This window comes from Tigriopus californicus, chromosome 7 (genome assembly GCF_007210705.1).
Source record: "Tigriopus californicus strain San Diego chromosome 7, Tcal_SD_v2.1, whole genome shotgun sequence".
NCBI lineage: Eukaryota > Metazoa > Arthropoda > Copepoda > Harpacticoida > Harpacticidae > Tigriopus > Tigriopus californicus.
The window spans coordinates 5,498,271-5,519,135 of NC_081446.1; the positions used below are offsets into that span (position 1 = coordinate 5,498,271).

Here is a 20,865-nt window from a genome sequence, read left to right on the forward strand (position 1 = left end):
TCTTGACCTCCCGCCTGGCAAACAGTATCAATGAAATGGGCTTCCTCTGAATGTCTGAGAAATACATGGGTCGCTCGCCACTCATAGTTCCGAGATATTCTAGCCGTTCTATTGAAGGAAAAGAAGGGTGACTATGATTGATCCCAAGTTGTTTTTTGATGGCCATGTCCAAAGGCTAGCTGCTCTCAAGTTACTACTGTCATAAGCTTTTTTGTCAACGTCAATCCCATGACGCTCTCTTGGTCTTGGTGGACAGGCATTAGCGATGTGGATTTTTTTGTGTTTTTCCCCTTTTTCTATCCTATTGGAACACTGTGCGGAACAATGGTTGGTCGCCAAGGCAAAGGAGTAAGAGGATGGTGGTGTGTGTCCCTTGTTAACTGTTTTATCCAAAGTTGTTTGTCCCTCCAATTCGTGTTGCGTTTGTGTCGTAGGAGCTCCAACCAATAAGCCCTACTTATAGAAATGCATTGCTGCAGTTGAGGGTTTCGGTGGAGTCAGAACAAGAGAGCGAAAGAGAGCGACAGAGAGGAGGCAATACGGGTTCGCCAACCTCTAATCAATGAGGAGATTGATTGGAAAACACGATTGATCCCTGAGTCCCTTGTCCCAATTGCCATCTCTTTGACAGTCCAATATTGAATCCTAACTTGACTGAATTGCATTTGAGTTCCATTTCTTGCAAGTGCAAAAACAGGCCTACCAGTTGGCTATCCAACAGGAAATCTTTAGAGTGTAAATCATGACAAAGGCCGTGTTGGTGGGCAGTATTTTTTCCCTGTTGTTCACGTCATTAATGTCTGTTGGAGGAGAGGGTCTGATGGTCCAAGCTTTTACACAAAGAGAGAAAGAGAGCTTCTAGCACACACAAATGTGTTAAGCAAACACCACCCTGTTTGTAAATATGCCGAAGCTGCAGCGGACTTGACTCATGTAACAACGCCACCTCGTCCGTTGCTGTTGTTGTCCTCGCTCGTGGTCGAAAAAGGACCTTCGTCTCAAAAGCTCGGGGATGACTATTTCTAGGTACATAAAAGTTACTAAGTATGACTAACCGTTGATAAGGCAGGCTCATATCTCTCCTTTCCCAAAGTGTTGATGAAGCTGTATCTAGCAACATTTGTCCAATAAAGCTTTTACCAAGAAACAATGCCACATTCATTCACAGCCATATGCACTGCATATAATGTACAAGGTAGTGTTATGCACTGCACTACTACGGAGCGAGAGAAACGAGATGTACGTACGTACACAGTACCTCGCTGGATCTTGGTCCAAGTGACTGATTACCCTGTTCTGTGACAAACAAGTATGGAACGAGCGAGTGTGAGCGAGAAAAGCGAGCTTGGATCCTTTCCTTTCCTGTCCCCTCGGCTACATCGGACAAGGAATTAGCCGAACGGCACAAAATTGGAAGAAATGAGATGTAGTAATCCCTTAAGTCCTTCTGTTGTAGTGGATCGGTAGAACGCAAGCGGGATTGCCAATTGTTAGCTGCCACTATTCTCTACTGAGGCTGCGATGCCCCTTGGTTCTTGGTACTACATTCACTCTAAACGGGATAGCGTTTGTGGGCGAGAGCAGTAGAAGTTGAGCGGCGGAGATTGGCCTATCGCATGGGGAATTCCCTCTGTCGGACGTGGCTATGTGCTAGCTTATGTTGTACAATGACCAGAAAAGCCTCTGTTGACAACAAGTGTGACAAGCTTCAAGCGGAATTAGCTCAATGTTCATTGCTATATATACTGCGGATTAGCAAGGGAAGTGGCAAAGATCCATTGCTCCCAGGACGGGCATCGATACCAAGAAGCGACATCCTTCCAACGTCATGACCGTCAAGTCTTTTGACAACCCACTGGAGATCACCCAAGAGGTCCATTCACATTGACCGCGTCGGAAACTCTCGATCGGCCTGATCTTCAATGTCTATCACTTCCGTTGGTGCGACAGCCAATATTATCGCCAACGTTTTCGTGCTCTTATCTTGTGACCACAAAAAGTGTCACCATTGACATCGGCATCAGAGATGCATTGGAGGCTCTTTTCGTCTTTCGCAGACCTTCTGTAAAGATAGTGGACTTGAGCTAGCCTCGGCCCCTCACTCACTCCAAGTGTGCGCTTGCCTTTCGCTTTCTCCGAAGTTGCTCTTTTGACACGAATCAGGCGAGGAGCTATTACGATCGAGTAGTGTCTCAACAATGTTTCTCGACTATTCTGAAGATAAAACTTCCGCCCAGAAAACTGACAGCTCAGATGATGTGTATTACCAGGACCCAATTGGTAGCCATATTGGGGCATATATACATTGGGGTGCTAATCAATACTTTTGATACATCGACGCTGTACTGTACAGCGTAGTATCAGGGTGGTTATTCTTTGAATCCTACGTACTTACAGGGCCAAAAAGGTTTGCATAACTTCCACCCGCGTTGGTCACTTAGGACAGCTGTGTTTTCTTAGATTTGAAGGCAAAAAAAATATTTTGGAGTGATGAGATTGAGTACGAAAGATGACAAAGCGCCATCCATGTCTGGAGGGCACCACGAGCAAGAGAAAGAAAAATGATTGGCGACACAAGTTTAGCCTAAGGCTTGGAAGTCCAATGATTGTTTTCTCCATCGTGCTCAAGATCGAATGTATATTTCGTATCATATTTGTGATGTGATGCATCGATCAGACCTCCGGACGCACCCTATTGAAGAAGGTCCACAAATGTTCTCAAAGGTTCCAAAGCAACCATGTAAATATCCAATGCATTTAGGCATGACATCAAAACAAGCTTAATCCAATCATGCTTTAATTGTTTCCTTTGCGAGCAAAACTTGAAGTCTGGCATCTAGGTTGAATATCGGTAAGTGTCTATTTATTATTGTAACTTGTAACTGCAGTCGGGAGCCACTTCTTGGTAGCAAACCATTCCATGTGTTAGAGCGTACTGCGAACGTCGAGTGGCACGCTTCATCTTGATCTTCACCAGTGGCCAAAAGATCAAGCTACTTCTTTGGTGGAGCCATCATGCAAGCAGACAAGCATATCATATGATACTTTGTCATGTACAATCATGAACTTCTCTGAACAAGAGTGAATGGCTCACTGCATTGGTGGTAGAGATGGTGGTGGAGGTGCTCTCTGTGTGTGTGTGTGTTTCTCTCTCTCTCTGTCCAGTCGGTGCTCGTGTTCGATCGTTGGTCGAGCTCAAGGCTGACTGTCGTCTTCTCGGACAACTGGACATGACTAATGTTGGTGCGAAGAAATGTGGAGATGTACGAATGTAGCTTGGACGAGCATAGGAGGGCCAAGAGCTCAATGGACTTTACACTTCAGAAATGTCCATAACCACCGGATAGGCGACCAAAGTAAGCCAAGCAACAACATCCAATGGATCACAGATGAGAGCTGCCTGATCACTCGAGCCCAACAGAGCAAAAGATACGTAGGAAAAACAGCCATAATCCCAATAATGTCTTCATCGGATATTGCCGCAAAAAAGAGGGCCCATCTTGACGGTTCTTCATTAATCCTGGATTGGGTTGAGAATTTTGAGTGTTTGGTGGCGGCCCAAACGGAGGTGGGCTGTTGGAACCCACCAGGGGTTGCATCAAGGCATAATGCACAGGTGTGCAAGATGCGATTCAGAGCCCAAACAGAGCATCCATCCATCTATCCATCCATCCATCCATCCAGCACATACACACAGCCCCCTCCACCTTGGCCTTCGCCATCAACAGTCATCACTATACTATACAATCGTATTACTGTACCTGTCTACTGTACCTACGTAGACTGGAATAGGCTCTTTCAACGACCGAGCTACTACTTCGTCATTCGTCTTCTTCTCCACCTGCTTGGACTATGGTAACCCGTCAACCAGGGTAATTAACTGCACTGACTGATTAATGGACCTCACTATCGAATCTCCATTTTATCTTCTTTGGGATGGATGAAGAAAAGTACAGAGCCGATTGATTCCTTGGTGCGGTGACTTCATCTCAATAAATAATACAACTCCTTGAAAAGGGGGAGGCTGCTGCATATAGTCTAAGGTAATTCCTGAATACTTGCTCCAATTAGTGTGCGAACCAGCCATTCATCCATCCATCCATCCACCCATCTCCCGAGTTCCTTCTTGTTCTTTTGTGGCAATATCAATAAATCCTGGCATCTCATTCTGGCTTGATCACTGTCCATTCTTTGAATGTCAATCAATGGGAGAGCCAGCCACGGAACAGAGAGAACGAGTGAGATGCTATGACGCTCAAAGGAAGCACTAGCTTTTTTCTTTAGACCTCTCAAGCTCTCGGAATCCTCGATCGAGAGAGTTAACATGTACGTATCGTATTGGGAGGGCTCTTAATTGTGACGTATGGCAATGAAGAACCAGGGTTTTCCGATCTGTCGGTGACACTAAAGCTTGGGCGTCATTTATTCCTTTTCACTGTGATCTCAATGGAGACAAAACGAGCATCCTGAACACGGCCTACGAGTACCGGCCTACCCTCGCTCAATGAGTAGCAATAGTAGTTATTGTAGGTGGTGTGGTAGTACATCGTATACAAGTAAACTAGATTGGAAGGCACGAGTCGTAATCTGCGATGTTGGCATTCTTAGTTAGAGGCCTCAAAGATGACTTGTGTGTGCAAGTACATAGATATACCACATTGGAAGAAGGCTTGTGCGCTGAATGTGAGCTCGTTGGCCCTCACGTGTACACAATCATTTTCTTCACTTGAATGCACCGCCAATGCATTACTTCAGCCCTTGACATAATTCAGAGATTTAGAGACGTTGTAAGAAAACCAGGAAAACGAATTGTTGAGTTCCAATTTCAAATTGTGGATTTGCTAGTGGCTTAGGACTATACTTATTAGTCCAGCTTGAAAGGAGCATCAAGGCAGAGGGCCTTCTTCTTGTTATGTTTCAGCCCGAGGTTCGAATCAAAGTCGTACTAAAGAGCAAGAGTCATTCGAGCATATCTAGGGAGCTGCCGAGTATGAATGAAATGCAAGCAGTAATAGCCGCATTTGTTGTCAACTGGCAGCACTTCGTAGTTGTGCCAGATGTTTCTCTTCAACACACACACACACATACGCACTCACACTCTCCTCGATCACCAACAACAACCTGAGAAGGAGACCTCCAAAGAGCAAGAAGACGGACTCCAGAAAGGTCCTGCCAAAAGGAGCCCATAACCTATTTTCTGAGTAGAATAAAAACAAGGTCCTTCAGCAGATGGAGGTTTCCGGCCAGTTGGGTGTCCCTTGGTGTCGATGATGATGATGATCATCATCATCATCATCATCATCGCCATCGCCATCATAGGCGAACAAAACCACATGGAAAGTAGATATTTGGCTTCCCCCTCCCTCTCTTTGTGATCTTCAGACGCGTTCGCCCTCAAGTCTATTGGAGGAGAAGGGGACAAACACTTCAGATTCGTATATCAAATCCATATTTTTCTGAACTAGATCCCGCTGACTTGAAGGGCGGTCAAGTGTTTTGGGGCGAGACCGGAATTTTTTGCTCGCGTCCCTTCAAAACACTCTTTTTCCTGTGGAATGCAGAACCAAATTCCATTTGAGTTCCAAGACGGATAGAAAGAGATCGCTCGCCCCCCCCCCTTTCCCCCCCTCCTTCCCTCCAAACACACAGAAACGAAATGACCATCGCCAACGGGGTAGCATCATAAATCTCGGTCAGATTCATTTTAAATGGATGTAAACTAAAAGACCTGTTCTGAGGCGATGATGACCAAGCTGATGATGATCTTGTGTGGCAAGAGATGTCTCTTTCAGTCATTGAGCTGGTCGGTCATGGCTCCGGACTTGGCCAAGTGAGTGAGTGAGTGAATCGCTGAGATTTTTTGCCCGCTTTAACGCCTCTGCTCAGGGCCCTTTACCCAATGATCAACGCCAGCACCACGATTCCTTCTTCTCTTTTTTCACTGGTTCTCCTCCTCCTCCTCCTCCTCCTCCTCCCTCATCTTGAGGTTTGATCAAATCTTTAGGCGTCTATTGTGATTCAAATTCGGTCATCATGCAAATACCCTGGATATCTAGACTCTTCCATGGAGACCCGGTTACCCACAGTCTCTGGTTGGCTGGTAATGATTCGGTCGTGTCAATTTTATTACATTAATGTTGTTGGGTTGCAAACGACTTGACCAACATAAGTGACACGGATGACTGACTCGAAAATGAACGGGAAATATTGCGTTCGATGGCTTTGTATTTAGGGATCTGGATCTTGCAATGTCATTTGAGGCACGATTCTCCCCACGATGACGATGACTTGGTGGGTCGCCATTCGGGTCCAAGCTCAGCGAAATAGAAAAGAGAGAAAGAAGATGTGGCCTATCAGGACCAGAAATCTCCATCCTCATCATCATGATCATCGTTGGGTGGTTTTGGTCAGCACACCGTCAATGGCATCAATGCTAGCTCACCGACGGAAGAACGGATGGCTAGAGCGAACCAACGAACGGTTCGTGGCCGGACTTGGCCTGATTCAGCCCCTGGGGTTGAGCTGAGAGTGATCGTATAAGTGAGTGGACGATGGGGATTTTTTTTCCCTTCTTTTTCTGATGGCTTTGCTGCCTATCCCGATCACCTTTGTGCGATGTCGTACTTACTGTGAGAGCAGACCACCAAGGATCGATTGCTCGCCAAACATTCCTCACTTTTGTGACAAAAATCGTGCTTGACTTCAAAGCGAAATGAACACAAGCTCCGAAGTGATTCTAGAGAAATCGGACTTTTCACATGTATGCTTCCGATGCTGCCCTCATTCATGACTTTGACAGAACTGAAGAGTTTACTATCGGGGTCAAATACCAAAAAGATATGAGTTATTTATCAGACAAATGTAGGGAAGCTAATAGATCGCAAACATTATATGTTTTGCTCTTTTAAGAAAATGCCGTTTCGATGAGGGAAGATGGCTTTTCTTGATTCGATTCGAATGCCCAGTTCAGCAGTGCATGTCCGTAAAGAATCATCTGGTATGAGTCCAAGCTGAAACCATCTTAGATTATCATTGTTTGGCTGCGGCGACACAGCTGAATTGTGTATTACGGCACGAGGAGTGGGTGCTTTGGTAACTTCTTTTTGCCCGAATAAGCCGCTAGAGCTATCTTATCGCCATCGATTATTACTTCAATAGTTCTACTACTGTATACTGTCTACTACTGTACTTGCTGTGTGTTTGTAGTAAAGCCGCCAGGCGAGAGACGATCCGATACCAAGACAGTCAGGGTTTGTGCTCGCCAGGCATATTCCGAGATGATCTCGAAGCACTGGCATAGTCGGATAAATGGAGCAATTGTGGCTTTTCCGACATGATCTTATGTGACAGAGAAGATTCTCCTCAAACAATGACAAAGGTGACCACCGTAGAATAGCAGATCATAGCGGTGGTCATGCTTCATGAGAGATGCAAAAGTTGGACAATCCGTCTTCCTTGCAGTGTCCGTAACTAGCTAGCTAGCTAGGTAGCCAACCAGCCAGCTACAAACGTAGATGCAACACTTTGATTTCCTTTGCCGAGCTCAATATTGATACGAGTTTCTCTTTTCCTCTTTCAGAGCCAATGAATTTCACGTGCTCCACGTGTCGAAAGAAGTTCGATTCAGCATGGCAATTAGTCCAACATGCCCAAGCGTCGCATGGACTTCTCATTTGTGGCGATCGAACCGCAGCGGCCGTTACAGCTGCAGCCGCAGCAGCAGTTGTTAATGGGTCGGGTTTCCTGCCCAACCACAGCATGTCTGGCCTCAATGGAAGGCGAATGGGCGCCACACCCCCGGTGGGCGCCGCCCTTCCCCCAACGTCGCCCTTTGCTCCCTTGCCCGGTTTGGATCCTCACTTCGGCTTGCTCCGTATGCCTTTGGGTGAACGAGGTCCCTTCCCCAGCCCGCCCAGCTCCTTGGGTGCCGGTTTTCCCCGCCCACCTGTCTCTAGTCACCATGATTTCCGTATGGAACAACTCATGTCCATGAATTCGCATCTGGGCTTGCCCAACCCCTTTGAACGACCTCCAATGTTTGGAGCTCATCACTCAAGCGCTGGAACCGTTACGTCAAATGCCAGCTCGGTCATGGGATTAGCCGGTTTGGCAGCCGGATCTCCACCCGCCGGACTGGATGCTCAGAGTTTGGATTTCTATTCCCAGAGATTGAAGCAACTTGCCGGTGGATCGACCAGTCCTGATCCTTTAAGACACACCACCACCCCGTCATTTTCCTCGCCCACTAGTATCTCTGACAAAGAGAAGAGGCACACCCCTAACTCCAATTCCAGTACGCCGAGGCCCAATCCTCCCCAAACACCCACGGATTCGATCAAGTCTGACTGCTTGAAGCCATCCCCGTCTGATGATAAGGAGAACAAACGGAGCAGCCCTGTTCTATCCGAATGTGCTCCTGATTCCAGTGATAGAGCCAATGGAACTGCTAGTGAGAATGACAAGCATTCCTCTGGATCTGTGGACGAGGAGCTCATGGATGACGCCATGGAAGAGGAGGAAGCCGAGGACCTAACTACCAAGTCCGTGTCTACTCCTGCCTCCACGCCCACCTCCACCCCTGTGCCAAGTTCTTCATCGGAACGCTTGGCCTCCAACGGTTCCATGTTGGGAGATCTCATGAGCAAATTTGGATTCAGCGACATTCAAGAATATCAAGAGGCATATCGCAAAGCCTTGCAAGAATCCGGGGCTTCTAAGCTCAATGACAGATCCAACAACAACATTGATGACCATAGATCCAAAACTCCTCAAGAGAATGGAGAGAAATCACTGCGACTGAGAGATGACATCACCAAAAACGTGCCTGTTGTCAATTCTCTGGACTTGGCCAGCCCCTACTTAGGGTTTGGCTATGATGCAGCAAAGAGACTGAAACTGGAGAGGGAGAGCCAAAGTAGCCTCTTTGCAGGCCTTTGGATGCCCACAGCCACCCAAAATCTTTACCGAAGTTTTGGTCGAGCCCATCAAGGCCACGACCTTAGCAACGACTCCAAGCACGAGAAGTTGGTCAGACGAGGCGGGAAGCGTTCCTCGATTAATGACATCGACCTTCCTCCACTACCTCCAGGCGTGACCCTGCCACCCATGGAACCGTCTGCCTTGAAGGCCATTGCCCAGAAAGGCCGTCTTCATGCGTTGTTCGACCCCACGGCCAGAAGAGACATCACTGGTCGGAATCGGAATGACACCTGTGAGTACTGCGGTAAGGTGTTCAAGAACTGCTCCAACCTCACTGTGCACCGTCGCTCCCATACTGGTGAGAAGCCTTACAAATGCGAACTGTGCAACTACGCCTGCGCCCAAAGTTCAAAATTAACCCGTCACATGAAAACCCATGGCCGTTTGGGCAAGGACATCTACAAATGTCGTTTCTGTGACATGCCCTTCAGTGTGCCTTCCACCTTGGAAAAGCACATGCGCAAATGTGTGGTCAATGCCAACAAACACAAACATCACCGAAATCCTAACGAGAACAACACCTCATTCATGTCATCTCTCTTGTCTGGTGCGGCCGCCAACGCCGCTGCTGTCGCTGCAGCGGCCGCCAATCTCCGAGGAGCGGCCGACAGCCCCTCGGGCATCTTATCCGGGTCAGAAAACTCCGTTGATAGTACCAAAGATCTCCCATCCCCTGCCCTTCCCCACGACTTGTCCCTCGCGACCTCCGCCGCAGGTTTGAAGGAATCATCATGACCTCAGCCCCGCGGCCTGCTGCCTCCTCCCCCTTCTCTCACTCGTCCTCGTTTCCCATCATTTGCTCCTCCTTCTCCCTCCGTGTCCCCAGCGGCCATGGCCCTTTCGCCATCTCATCATAACCTCAGTGGTCAGTTCGGTGGTCAAGCACATCAGCAACACCACCATCACCAGCAAGTGCAGCAGGCTCAGCAACAGCAAGCGGCTGCCTTACATGCCGCTGCAGCTTTCTTTCGAGGCTTCAGTGGTACCTCGCGCTTTCCTGGCGGTGCCAGTGCTGGTGGTCATTCTGGCTTTCCTTCGCCAATGACGGCTGTGGCTGCTCGCGCACTGACCTCGACGTTCCATCAACATCAGCAGCAGCAGCAACAACAACAACAACAACAACAGCAACTGCATCAGCAACACGCTCTTCATTCTGGAACCTCAAGTAGTCTTTCTTGTCCCAGTGGGATTTCCAAAGCCACTCTCACCACCGCCTCAAGTCCCTCACCGTCCGTACTGCCACCGCCACCGCCGATGGTTCCACGGCCGAACTCGACGGGAAGTGGTCCACTGACCGCTCCTCGATTCGGCATTTTTTCCTAACCAGTATTAGAAATCTTCTTTATTTCCGGCAAGATTACGTGTGGAACGAACCAGGGATTCGCTCTCTGCCTCTCGCTATTGGTGGAGATCTCAAAGAATTATGTGTCTGAAACAATGATCTTGAAGACTGAGTCTGATGACCTTTCGCTCTCTCTCTCTCCCTCTCTCTATCTCCGTGTCTCTCCAGAACTGTCTCTTTTTCTCCCTGTCGTTCCTTTTCGATTGCTCGGGAAAAGTACTTCACCTCTCAACTACCATTACTACTGCAAGTACTGCTACAAGTACAACTATTGCTAATAATAATTTAAAATGTACCTTGTTCTCTGTGTGCTTGTGCTCCACTATTGTATACATGTCCTTTCTTCTCTTCGTTGACGTCCAAGAACACCTTACTAAATGAAGATACCAAAAATATTGATGTGATACACCTCCCTTTCCACCCAAAGCAGAAACTTCTTCAAACCTTAAACCCCAGCGACATTTTCAACATCAAGAAGAATGACATCTTGTCGTTAGTCACTCACTCACTCTCTCACTCAGTCAGACAGACTATCTGCCCCTCAAAGCTAGGAGTGGCTGAGATTTGTCCAAGTACTGTACATATTACACCTACACTTTGCTGGCCCATCTTTTCCTCCTGCTAAATGGTAGAGCAAGAACTCACTACTGCCTCTATATCCCCCTGGTGGTTGATCTTACCAGAAAGAACTACGGCCAAAAAAGCCACCAATTTCAATGCCCCTTGAAAGTTTTGGAAAAAACAACACTGATCAGTAAGTAGTGCATGTTTTTCAACCGCCAAGAAGCAGTCCCAAACTTCCACCGGGCGATCCAAAATCTTGGAGACTTGGATCTCACATCCTCATTCCAAATGGATCAGGAGCGGAGGGAGAACTCGGACTCGAACCACACCTAAACCATGAAATTCATTCTCCTCTTGCTCTACAGTACTATCTCTCCATTCGACTAATTCGAGAGTCTTCCGTCAAGCACCAAACCAAAGGAATCGCAAAGTTAATGCTTTAATTTCTCCTCTAACCTTCTGGACGCTCGAGCTCGCTCTTGGGATGGAGCTCCATGGTGGATCTTGGAAATGTGTGATTTTGTTGAACGATTTCCCTATGTTTTCTCCTTTCTTTCCCCCACCCTCTTTTCTGTCGTGTTTCTCTCTCTCTTCTCTCTTTGATCCCTTTTCCTCGCCTTTGGCCACTGAGACTCTTGAGCAGTCTAATCAGTGTGGTAAAAAAAGCTTTACAAAACAGATTACGAATACAAAGATTCTTCTGGCCCATTGACAAATTATGAGAGCTCAAATGAATGTGGAGGGACACACCCCGCAGTTCCACCTCCTACCTACATTCATTCATTCATTCATGCATTCAATTGCTCGATCGTACTTAGTTTGTTTGAACTGGGCCCAGAAAAATTCAAGACTTGTCAGTTGTTGTTATTATTGTTTGTGAATTGTCCCCGAAAAGAAAACCAACAAAGTTTTAGTCAATTGTTATATTTTATTGCCAATCACTCTCTCTCCTCCCTCCTGCTGCCCTTCTTTATCCCTCTGCTACTGCTGCTGTTGTTAGAGTGGATAAATGTACAACTACTTTCCTCCAGCTCCTATGGAACAAACCTACTAGGAAAAAATCCCCCCAAAACGTCATTTCGTCTCAATGGAAAGTGACGAGGGATAAGAAAGGCTCTCTCTTTTTTTCCAAGATTCCTTCCCAGAAATGCAGAAATGGCCTCAAAAGAACGTCTCCATGTGTCCTTTGCTCTATTTGGACCAAACAGAGGCCAACAGCGACGATGACCCACCAGCCACACAATGTACATACTAAGCAGTTATTAATAGCGCCAGCCAATGAGTGTTTTCTACTAGTAATCATCATCATCAACACCAACCACGTTTCTCTCACTATCTCTCTCTCTCTCTCTCTCTTTTTTTTCTCTTGCCGTGTGTTAATCTCGAGCTGAAACAACCAAATCTGTCTCCCATGGGTTTTTGAGCACATTTTACACTCGCCCTACACGAGAAGGACACGGACTCCTACTTCCCTGAAGTTTGACACCAGAGGACGCCACTCTATCCACCATGATAATGATGATGATGAGTGACGTTGACCCCGCATTTAAGAGGAAAACAAACCACAACAAACCAACAGATCTTTCATTTCTCACAAAACATCAACCAGTCCCCCATTCCGATTTCTTTTTTGTAATGAGCAACCATACATCGCTCTCTGTGTCTCACATGTATTAAGAAGCATCACCCGCATTCTCGTACCTTCGTATATTCCGTGTGTTTGACAATTGAGACCAGAACGAGGAGTCACTATTTTTATAGCCGAACAAAATCAGCATCACCACCCTTCTTACATCATCAAAGCATAAAACTAAGAATATCGAAAACGTTCCCAATGTCTTCTTCTTCTATTCTCCTTCTGCCCCTCCCCCCATGTTATTAACTGATCGCTCTCTTCCTCCTTATCCCGTACGATGAGCTCTTGCTCTCTCTCTCTCTCTCTCTTCTCCTGTTTCTGCGTCGGTGTCGATCTGCTCCCAATTTCCATGTGACCTTCTGTTTTCCCTTGACCTTATTTATCTGCATCAATTGTAAATTGAATGGATTTATGATGAAATGATACGTATCTCTTACTAAGCATACACACCTCTAGAACGGAAAATAATAAGATGGATCAAAACCTGAACTTAAAGCCACGCATTCGTGTATTCATTTCGTAAGAAAGTACAAATCAATTAGCATTAAGAGAGGAGGATTGTGAACCCTGGTTTCGAATGTGGTACAGAAGGTGCCTTTCTCTGGAAGGGAAAGATATGATGATAGGATCATAGAGGTTGGATTCAGCGTGGCATGCGCCATCTAGCGAGAAATGTCGGAAGTTTTAGGGCTCGGCATAGGGATCCCCGTGTCCGTTTCTCGGACTTCTATGGGGTCATAACCAGATGGTTGAAGGCCTATGACAGAGGGCATTTCCGACGTCGGAAGTCCAGACAAAGGCCTAAAAGGATACAAAGATGTAGTTTGTTATTTGAAACCGTCTTGGAGGTGCTGTTCTTGTCAAGTAAATGCATCCATAGACAAGATTTTTTCCACCTGCCCATCTTTCATTCACACACATTCCATCCAATTCATGCCAGAATTTATTGACTCGTAAACATCTCATTTTCAGAGTTAAGTGCAACCCGAATTAGGTACAAAACGAGCATCCTCTTCGGCTCTCAACAAGTTTGGCAATCACCATTTTCTCGTAGTGACAAGAGCTCTTTAATCGAAGAGAACACCATTCACTTTCCTCACGGCGAGTTTGAAAGCCAATCTAAGAAAGACACTATCCCGCCTCTTACTTGTATATACTGCATATGCGTATGTCCCTTTGTAAATGGGCGACACCATTTGAACAATAATACCTCGATTACGAAGGTTGAGCGTCGAGGATTGACCGCCATCGGTAAAGATGTCCAATATGAATGGAGGCGTACAATCTGAGGGAGAACAAGGGAGCCTTAATAATAAATCAATTGGCCCTCACGAGTGAACAATCCAACGGAGCTAATTCTCGTCTCTCTGGGTAAGCCTTCCCCTGTCTGTGGCATAGTTGGGTCTTACCGCAAACCAAACTGTTGACGGCGAGCCCTTGTAGTGCGTTGAAAGTGCCACCGCAGTAACGATTTGAAAACACCTTTTCGTTCCCCAGGCACATATTAGACGATTCTAGAGTGAAAAGAAAGAGAAACACCACCGTGTCCATGAATAACAAATTAGAAAGTGCCATGACGTGCTGACCTTCAATTTGAATGTAGTCCTCCGTGCAGCCGTTGTCAGTGCTCGAAATCTTGATCAATCCATTCATGTGCAGAGAGAAAGCATCCTCGACATCCCGACAGACTTCAAATTCGACGCAACAGTAACCTGGGAATTTCAATCGTTCTCATCAGTTTTCAGTCCATGGCAAATTTTGGATCCGATCCAGGTCGGTCGATCGGTCAGTCATCATTTCTCAGAAATCGAATCAGGGCCGAAATCAACCCGGCACTTATCATGACAAACCATGTTGATCAAACTTTGAAAGGACCTATCAATCTATAGGGTTGGTCAAGCCTGGACAGATCAAGACTTGCGGGGTTAGTGCAAGATCCTTCAAGTATGTAGATTGATTTCAAAAGCTTCAGTTCAGCTTCAGTTCTTGTCGTAGGAATAACGGTTGATTATTTAAATCTTGATCGAGTAGAGTTACACGTAACTTGCACCGATGCAATTTGTAGATAAAAGTGGCACTCCTGTGTTTAGTTTCAAACATCATATTGGCCGGTCATTTTTTTTGTTTCCATGGTACAGCTATTCGATTGTAATTATCGTTCAAGACATTTGATTCTCATTTTGGTAGAGACAAGCATAGTTTTACAAGACAAAGGAGCTCATAAGCGTGTAAATTGATATTAAATTATAGATGCCGACATTTTATCAAAGCAAAATTGTAGAAAAGAAATGAAAATCCGTTTCAATCACTTGCTTTATGATATTTCTTTTTTCATTAAACATGGGACACTAGTGATGCATATTAAGGTACTAGTTCAAACATATTTTCATGGAGACTAATCGTTAGTACAAAAAAACGTACTCTCATAATCATAGTTACTGCATCTTTGATGAACGAAAGTACCAAGCGAGTGTGCCACTAGATCAAAATATTGGCCATATTTGGGCAAAAATTGTCACAAAACAGTATTTGTTTCAATCTCGTCAGTGCTTTGTCACTTTGGTATCTTGTCAAGCATTTTCGTCCGCTAAGAGTTAAATACAAAACCTAAATTTAGGTCACCTAAGCATGTGTAAGAAAGCTATAAAATGGAATTGCATTAAGATTGACTTTGGTTGGTTTCATTTCATAGTTCATTGCACCACAATTGTTCTTCGTAAGTTTTGGAGGTTCAAACACGTAATTGAATGCTCGAAACATAACAAACGTAGTTCATGATATTGAACTCGTGCAGCTTACATGTTATTGAAATAAACCCAATCCGTTCGAACCAAATGGCTGACGACAACGCAAGTTTATCTGACGTATTACTATTTCAAGTAGAAATCGCATCGATTGCGTATGGCTTCACTTTGAACTGATTACGTTGTCTGACCTACCAATATTGAAGAAACCATACGGGGGCTTCATTATGTCAGTACACCACCCAAAGATATTACAAGTTGGGAACTGAGCACATTGATATGATGATGAAGATAGCGGAGCACCCTGAAGCGCTCCTTCCAGATACAATATTAAGAGATATTAAAAGCAAACCATTACACGTATCGTGTTTGATTTGAATTGTGAGCGCTAGTGTGAAGTTCATGATAGAGGGATCAATAACGGTCATATTTGTGCCTTTTCTTCCGATGCAATAAAAATGAAATTGCTTTGAATTATTACCACCTTGCTAAAATTGTAGCCTGAATATTTCTTTTTGTCAAGTCAACGGGGCTTTTGATGTCTCTAACTTCGTTTGGAAGCCCGAGCTATACTAACGCCATCTATTGTTGAATCTGTCGTTTCATTGTCTGCGTGTTTTTATTTTGTCCAATTACCTTCCCTCCTGCTCAAACACACCGAATACATTTGGTTGGCCAGGTGAATTGAACCCGTTGTGGGTGCGAAGTTGAAACTTGTGATCCGGCCTTGAAGGCCCGTGTAGAATTGAAGGCAACCTTGGGGGGGCCTAAAAGAACAGAGAAGGCTTTAAATGATGTCCATTACTGATATTTCATGGACAAAAACTTACCGGTTGGCATTGGTACAAAGAAACTGAGTCACTTTGATATCCCACCGTCGCAATCCATTGCCTAAAAAGTTGAAAACCAAAGTGGCCACCTCATCCGATTCCCCTGATGTTGTTTCCAGAAAGACTAAGCCAGGAAAAGAAAACATGTTTTGACATCACACAACAGCCCAAAGGCTGACACAAGTATTACTCACTATGTTGTCCTGAGTTTTCTCCACAAATAACGGGAATGAAAGAACTCGATGTTAAACCTTGGACTTGTAACGAATCAGCCGAGCATTGTCCACCGTCGGCCTCAGTCAAATCCGGTGGACCTCGCAAAGTGAATGTTCCAAAGTCCAATCTCAAAGAACAAACGCCTTCAATGGCCCAAGAAGGAAGCCTTTACATTTTATACATCATCACTTTACCCGGATTACCCAAAGCATGATGCTTACCCGGATCACATTTGGATATGGAATAGGTGCAACCATCCAACGCCAAACGAGGGGCAGGGAATTCAGGATTGGTTATATAGCTACAATTTCTGTTCACTACCGATCCACAGGATGAAGCATCAAAGATGCAACACGCTCCGAATCTGAAAGGTCAGAACCAAATGAGACCCGGATTGGATAGGGATCTCGGAATGATAATCGTTGATAAGACAAAGATAATTTGAACCTCACCCTGCGGCACAAGATCCGCCGGAAATTCCTCCGCCGTCCAAGCATTCGCCAATCGACAGACAGGTGCCAGTTCTGAATGATTTATTCATGTATGATGAATTCGGGGGTTTCAGTTCAAGACAATAATAACCAACCTTTCGGGTTTTGAACTTGAGCATTCCACGTTGTTGAATCGAACCAGATTGAAGATGGACAAAACTGAAACGAGAAGTGACTTCTCATTACATAAATATCCTGGGGTGTGATTTGATATCGAAATGCTTCACATTTGGGAGATCGTTGTTTTGAAGTGTAACAAACGTGAAGAACGACCATGATCACGAAAAGGACCTTCATGATACGTGTGGAGTCTAAGACAAATGGTCAGACACTGATTTCCTTTGGGGTTGGAGATTGTGATAAGGTAGGTTCGCGGAACAGAGCTTTAATTATTTTTTTGCAGATCATAATTAGAAATTCTTTCAAGAAACTCATAATTGAAAACAGTTTTCATGCGGAAAGGTGACGGGCATCTCATTTTATGCATGTCCAATCATTTCCTCGTTATTCTAACACAGGTGACTTCGGCATGCATATATTTGGATATTTCGAAACTCTTCAGTCGCTGTTTGGTGGCCAGAGAGGAGATACCCCCTCCTCAACTTCTACGATTATCAATATTACTTTACTTACTTATCATCGAAATGATCAGTCTAGATAAGCTCGGACTTATACTCATCAGCTTGACCCTCATGAATTTAAATGGAATATTAGCGAATGCACCTAAAAACCCAAGAGAGAAGAGGCTGTGTAAGTATCGAGGTTTTACTTTTGACAATGGTACCAAGAGGGCTAATCGTGCCATGTTTCTCGCAATCTCTCTCAGTTTCTGTCTTCAATGTGGTTCAATTCCAAAATGAGGCCTGTCAAACGCTGAACAATAATCAATTGGGCGTTTGTTACACCGGAGAAGAATGCTTGAAACGACAAGGAACTGTCTCTGGTCATTGTGCCTCTGGTTTTGGTGTTTGCTGCTTGTGTGAGTAACATATTCAATCGATTGAGTCCGTTTTTTGCTATTGTATGAAAATGATTTACTTAATCTCGACTTCATTCTATCAGTTCAAGTGGGCTGTAATATGGAAGTGAGCGAGAATTGCACTTACTTCTCATCCTCCATTGGAAGAGTTGGATCCGGGTTTTGCAATGCCAAAGTCTGTCCTTGCTCCTCAGACATCTGTCAAATCCGGTTGGATTTTCTGGACTTCTCCATTGCAGGTAAGTGTTTTACTCGTGGTTTCCGAGGGAACATGTGGTACAATTGTCATCATGACCTGTTTTCTAATGCTCAAAGGTCCCTCCATGAGTGCTCAAGTGGCCGGATTCAGTTTGAACGGGAATCAAATCGAAAACACCCAAGGTCCAGCCATCACGACCACCTCCAGGTGCATCACGGATTTCTTTCAAATCACCAACCCAGGTGGGTCCAACCCGCCCATTGTATGTGGTCAGAACTCGGGGGAACATGGTAGGGAATCGATTGGTTTGGCTGTGTGCTGCATCATTCTGTTGAATCAGTTCTCATTCATTGATGTTTTAGTGTACGTGGATTCGAGCTCGTCATGTAATGACTTGTCGTTCTTCATTCGGCAGTTCAATCCTGTTCCAAGCTCTGGTCAAGATAGTTCGTGGTTGATCAAAATCAGTCAGTTCGCTTGCACTTTTGGCAATTTGGCACCGAGTGGGTGTACTCAATGGTTCTATGGCACCAATCAGGGCATTGTCAAGACTTTCAACTATGAGGCCGGCGCTCATCTGGCCAATCAAGATCAATCCATCTGCATAAGGCAAGACAAGTGGTCATTTACTTTTCGGTTTTACCTGAGGCTAAATGCATCCTTGGTTGTGTATCCAAGCGATGCATTTCTGAGAATAGGTAGTCCGATTTCAGGTCCTCAGCCATTTTTAGATTAGACGAGTATCTTAGCAATACCTCTCAAGTGCCTTTGAGTTTAGCCAAAGATCAAATCAATGTTTTTTCCTTACTTTTTAAGGCGAGAAGTAAACACATGTTCCATTTGTTGGACCCCCCAAGTACCACAAGACTTTCAGTTATCTGGAGTGGGAAACATGGGTATCACGGATCCAGACATTTGTTGCGGCTATGGATTAGCTGGGGTGGACATCCGTGGATATGACTGTCTACTCGTTCCTTCGGCTAGAAGTGCTGGCCAAGCTCGTTTGAAGGCCAATCGGTTCTGTGGGGCCTCCAGAGGATTGGCGGCAATTGGTTCCCAAAGTGTGAACATGGTTCCTCCTCTGAAAATGGGGCTCTCGATAGCTACTACCATTTGCTGTGAGTCCATTACGATGTTGGTGTTCATATGAAATAGAAAAGTTGTTGGTTATTTAAAGATTTTTTTTCTCCTTTCAGCCAATCGTGTCCCCTTTGCTATTCGTTTCGTTTCGGATAACTTTGAGTTTACCATGGAAATCCGCCCTCAAAAGGGTTTCAGGCTCCTTTATCAACTTTCTGGTTGTACTTGAGAGTAGATCCAAGATATTGGATCATTGTGTGATTATAGGATTTGGCGCACAAACTTAATAAATACAGCATTATGCAAAATATGTCTCATTAGCGGCGCATCTATGGCAGAACTTTCCGCGCACTTTCCGTTCCCAATCTGCTTTTGGAAGCATTATTATCGTTATGGCGCTCAAGTAGTGATGGATATGGGTGGGGTCATTGAGTAAGGCAGAAATAGGGGAGTCTCCACTAGGGCTTTTACTATCATGGAAATTTTTGGAGATGATGGATTGAAATTCTGAATAGTCTTTGGCATCCAAATCCCTTGGGGACGACTCTCCTTCATGTTTATGCTCAACAAACACCGGCTTCATGGTCTGATTATGAGACACTATTCGATATTAAAACTCGTCCGCTCGTCATTTTCATCCAACGAGAAAGCATGAGTGGTCGTTCGTTCCTCCAAACAAAAAAGCCGGTTCAAACGGGGATTTAAATGACGCAAAATCAATAGCATCTCTGAAGAATTATGTCCACTCACTCTTTCTCTCTCCCTTTGGGTTGTATCTTGCAAGTACGACTGTGTGAGTGGTAACACTCCCATCCTCCACGAATGGGTGGTTGTTCCAAGCCAACAGACAGTTGAAGTCCCACCGTGTTTTGCATTCGCATAAAAAATGGCTCAATTCCCCATTGAAAAAAATCCCCATCCTCTTGGTCTGTCTAACGAACTGACTGGTTGATGCCATCTGCTGGACTTGGCACATTTCTCTCTCGCCAGTGCTCGTTGCCCTCCAACCATTTATGACCAGCCAAGTTTTGGAACCACGACGTCCGTCGTTCCGTCGGAACACAGCACACTGTACGTATGTACGTACAGTACACTACATATGCACGCACGCATGCATGCCATGTACACACTGCCATCAAATGGAGGTGAAGAAGAAGGAGAAGAGGAAAGAGAGGGAACAGTTGAGCTCGGATATGCAAATTAAGGATCTGTCTCTCTCTCTCTCTGTCTCCGAAACGATCCAGTAGTGGCCAGCGTAGTCAGCGGGCCAAAATGGTCAGGGGAATGAACGGCCGTGGTTCCACTTTTCAGACTGGAAGTGAAAACATTTGCTCCCTATCTCGCTTCTGGGACGATCAATATTGGACCAACAGAGTTTCGGGCTAGCATGGTCCAACTATTCATATTACGCTCTCCAGTTCTAAAACCATCCAAGCTTGAGCTAAAGAGCAACCTTAAAGTGCTACTAGACCAGCCCAAGATGTGCATTTCTGAAGAAAAAGGTGGAGGCAAGTAGCCATGAGACTGGTTTTATTGCATCAGTCGCCAGATGAGGTTTCCCAACGACCTGAGGGATCCTCGCTGGTCTTCATCTGTAATGTGCGATGGCTACTGACAGGATGGTGGAGAGTTGGATGGAGACTGGCCTGGTTATCCACTTCCACTTCTGCTCTTCCACCATTCTCGCACTCCCCACCAAAAAAAAAAACCCTTGATCCCCCTTGTTTTGGTGCAAAACCCCACGGATGTGTTGGGGAGACCAAAGCCCCTCCTTCTCATCTCCTCCTCTTCTTTATTTCCTCCTA

General features: G+C 45.4%; 4 protein-coding genes across 5 annotated transcripts in view; 3 read left to right on the forward strand and 1 right to left on the reverse strand.

Annotated features, from left to right (window-relative positions):
* LOC131884307 (B-cell lymphoma/leukemia 11A-like) overlaps nt 1–13,020 on the forward strand; it is a 54,567-nt gene extending 41,547 nt beyond the window's left edge. Inside the window, exon 3 of the mRNA XM_059232038.1 lies at nt 7,580–13,020. Within this exon, the coding sequence (XP_059088021.1) occupies nt 7,580–9,714 (2,135 nt within the window). The 3' untranslated portion in view covers nt 9,715–13,020. The remainder of the gene's footprint in view (nt 1–7,579) is intronic.
* Nucleotides 13,007–16,249, reverse strand: LOC131884320 (uncharacterized). Of its 2 annotated transcripts, XM_059232060.1 has the most exons (6): nt 16,096–16,249; nt 15,902–16,032; nt 14,108–14,233; nt 13,931–14,035; nt 13,732–13,806; nt 13,007–13,322 (listed from the first exon to the last, which is right to left on the reverse strand). In XM_059232060.1, the coding sequence occupies exons 1-6, from the start codon at nt 16,239–16,241 to the stop codon at nt 13,279–13,281; spliced, it is 627 nt and encodes a 208-aa protein (XP_059088043.1). In that variant the 5' UTR covers nt 16,242–16,249; the 3' UTR covers nt 13,007–13,278. The 2 variants fall into 2 exon arrangements, with proteins under 2 accessions (XP_059088043.1, XP_059088044.1); XM_059232061.1 differs by lacking the exons at nt 15,902–16,032; nt 16,096–16,249 and adding an exon at nt 15,461–15,595.
* Nucleotides 16,250–16,256: 7 nt separating this feature from the next.
* Nucleotides 16,257–18,716, forward strand: LOC131883404 (uncharacterized). Its single transcript, XM_059230871.1, has 6 exons — nt 16,257–17,166; nt 17,321–17,552; nt 17,629–17,781; nt 17,865–18,020; nt 18,097–18,270; nt 18,343–18,716. Exons 1-6 carry the CDS (start codon nt 17,077–17,079, stop codon nt 18,714–18,716), a joined length of 1,179 nt encoding a protein of 392 aa, XP_059086854.1. The 5' UTR covers nt 16,257–17,076.
* Nucleotides 18,717–18,810: 94 nt separating this feature from the next.
* LOC131884323 (uncharacterized) lies at nt 18,811–19,351 on the forward strand. The gene is made up of 2 exons (XM_059232064.1): nt 18,811–19,098; nt 19,177–19,351. Exons 1-2 carry the CDS (start codon nt 18,873–18,875, stop codon nt 19,287–19,289), a joined length of 339 nt encoding a protein of 112 aa, XP_059088047.1. The 5' UTR covers nt 18,811–18,872; the 3' UTR covers nt 19,290–19,351.
* The last annotated feature ends 1,514 nt before the right edge of the window (nt 19,352–20,865 follow it).

Coding starts and splice junctions, on each gene's coding strand:
- LOC131884320 (XM_059232060.1), bottom strand. CDS start 16,241: ATGTTTTCTTTTCCTGGCTTAGTCTTTCTGGAAACAACATCAGGGGAA. Junction 14,234..15,901: donor GTGTTTGAGCAGGAGGGAAG/GTAATTGGACAA, acceptor TGAAATTCCCAG/GTTACTGTTGCGTCGAATTT. Junction 13,807..13,930: donor CGTCAACAGTTTGGTTTGCG/GTAAGACCCAAC, acceptor GTTCTCCCTCAG/ATTGTACGCCTCCATTCATA.
- LOC131883404 (XM_059230871.1), top strand. CDS start 17,077: ATGATCACGAAAAGGACCTTCATGATACGTGTGGAGTCTAAGACAAAT. Junction 18,021..18,096: donor TCTGGACTTCTCCATTGCAG/GTAAGTGTTTTA, acceptor TAATGCTCAAAG/GTCCCTCCATGAGTGCTCAA. Junction 18,271..18,342: donor TCAGAACTCGGGGGAACATG/GTAGGGAATCGA, acceptor TTGATGTTTTAG/TGTACGTGGATTCGAGCTCG.
- LOC131884323 (XM_059232064.1), top strand. CDS start 18,873: ATGGGTATCACGGATCCAGACATTTGTTGCGGCTATGGATTAGCTGGG. Junction 19,099..19,176: donor GATAGCTACTACCATTTGCT/GTGAGTCCATTA, acceptor TTCTCCTTTCAG/CCAATCGTGTCCCCTTTGCT.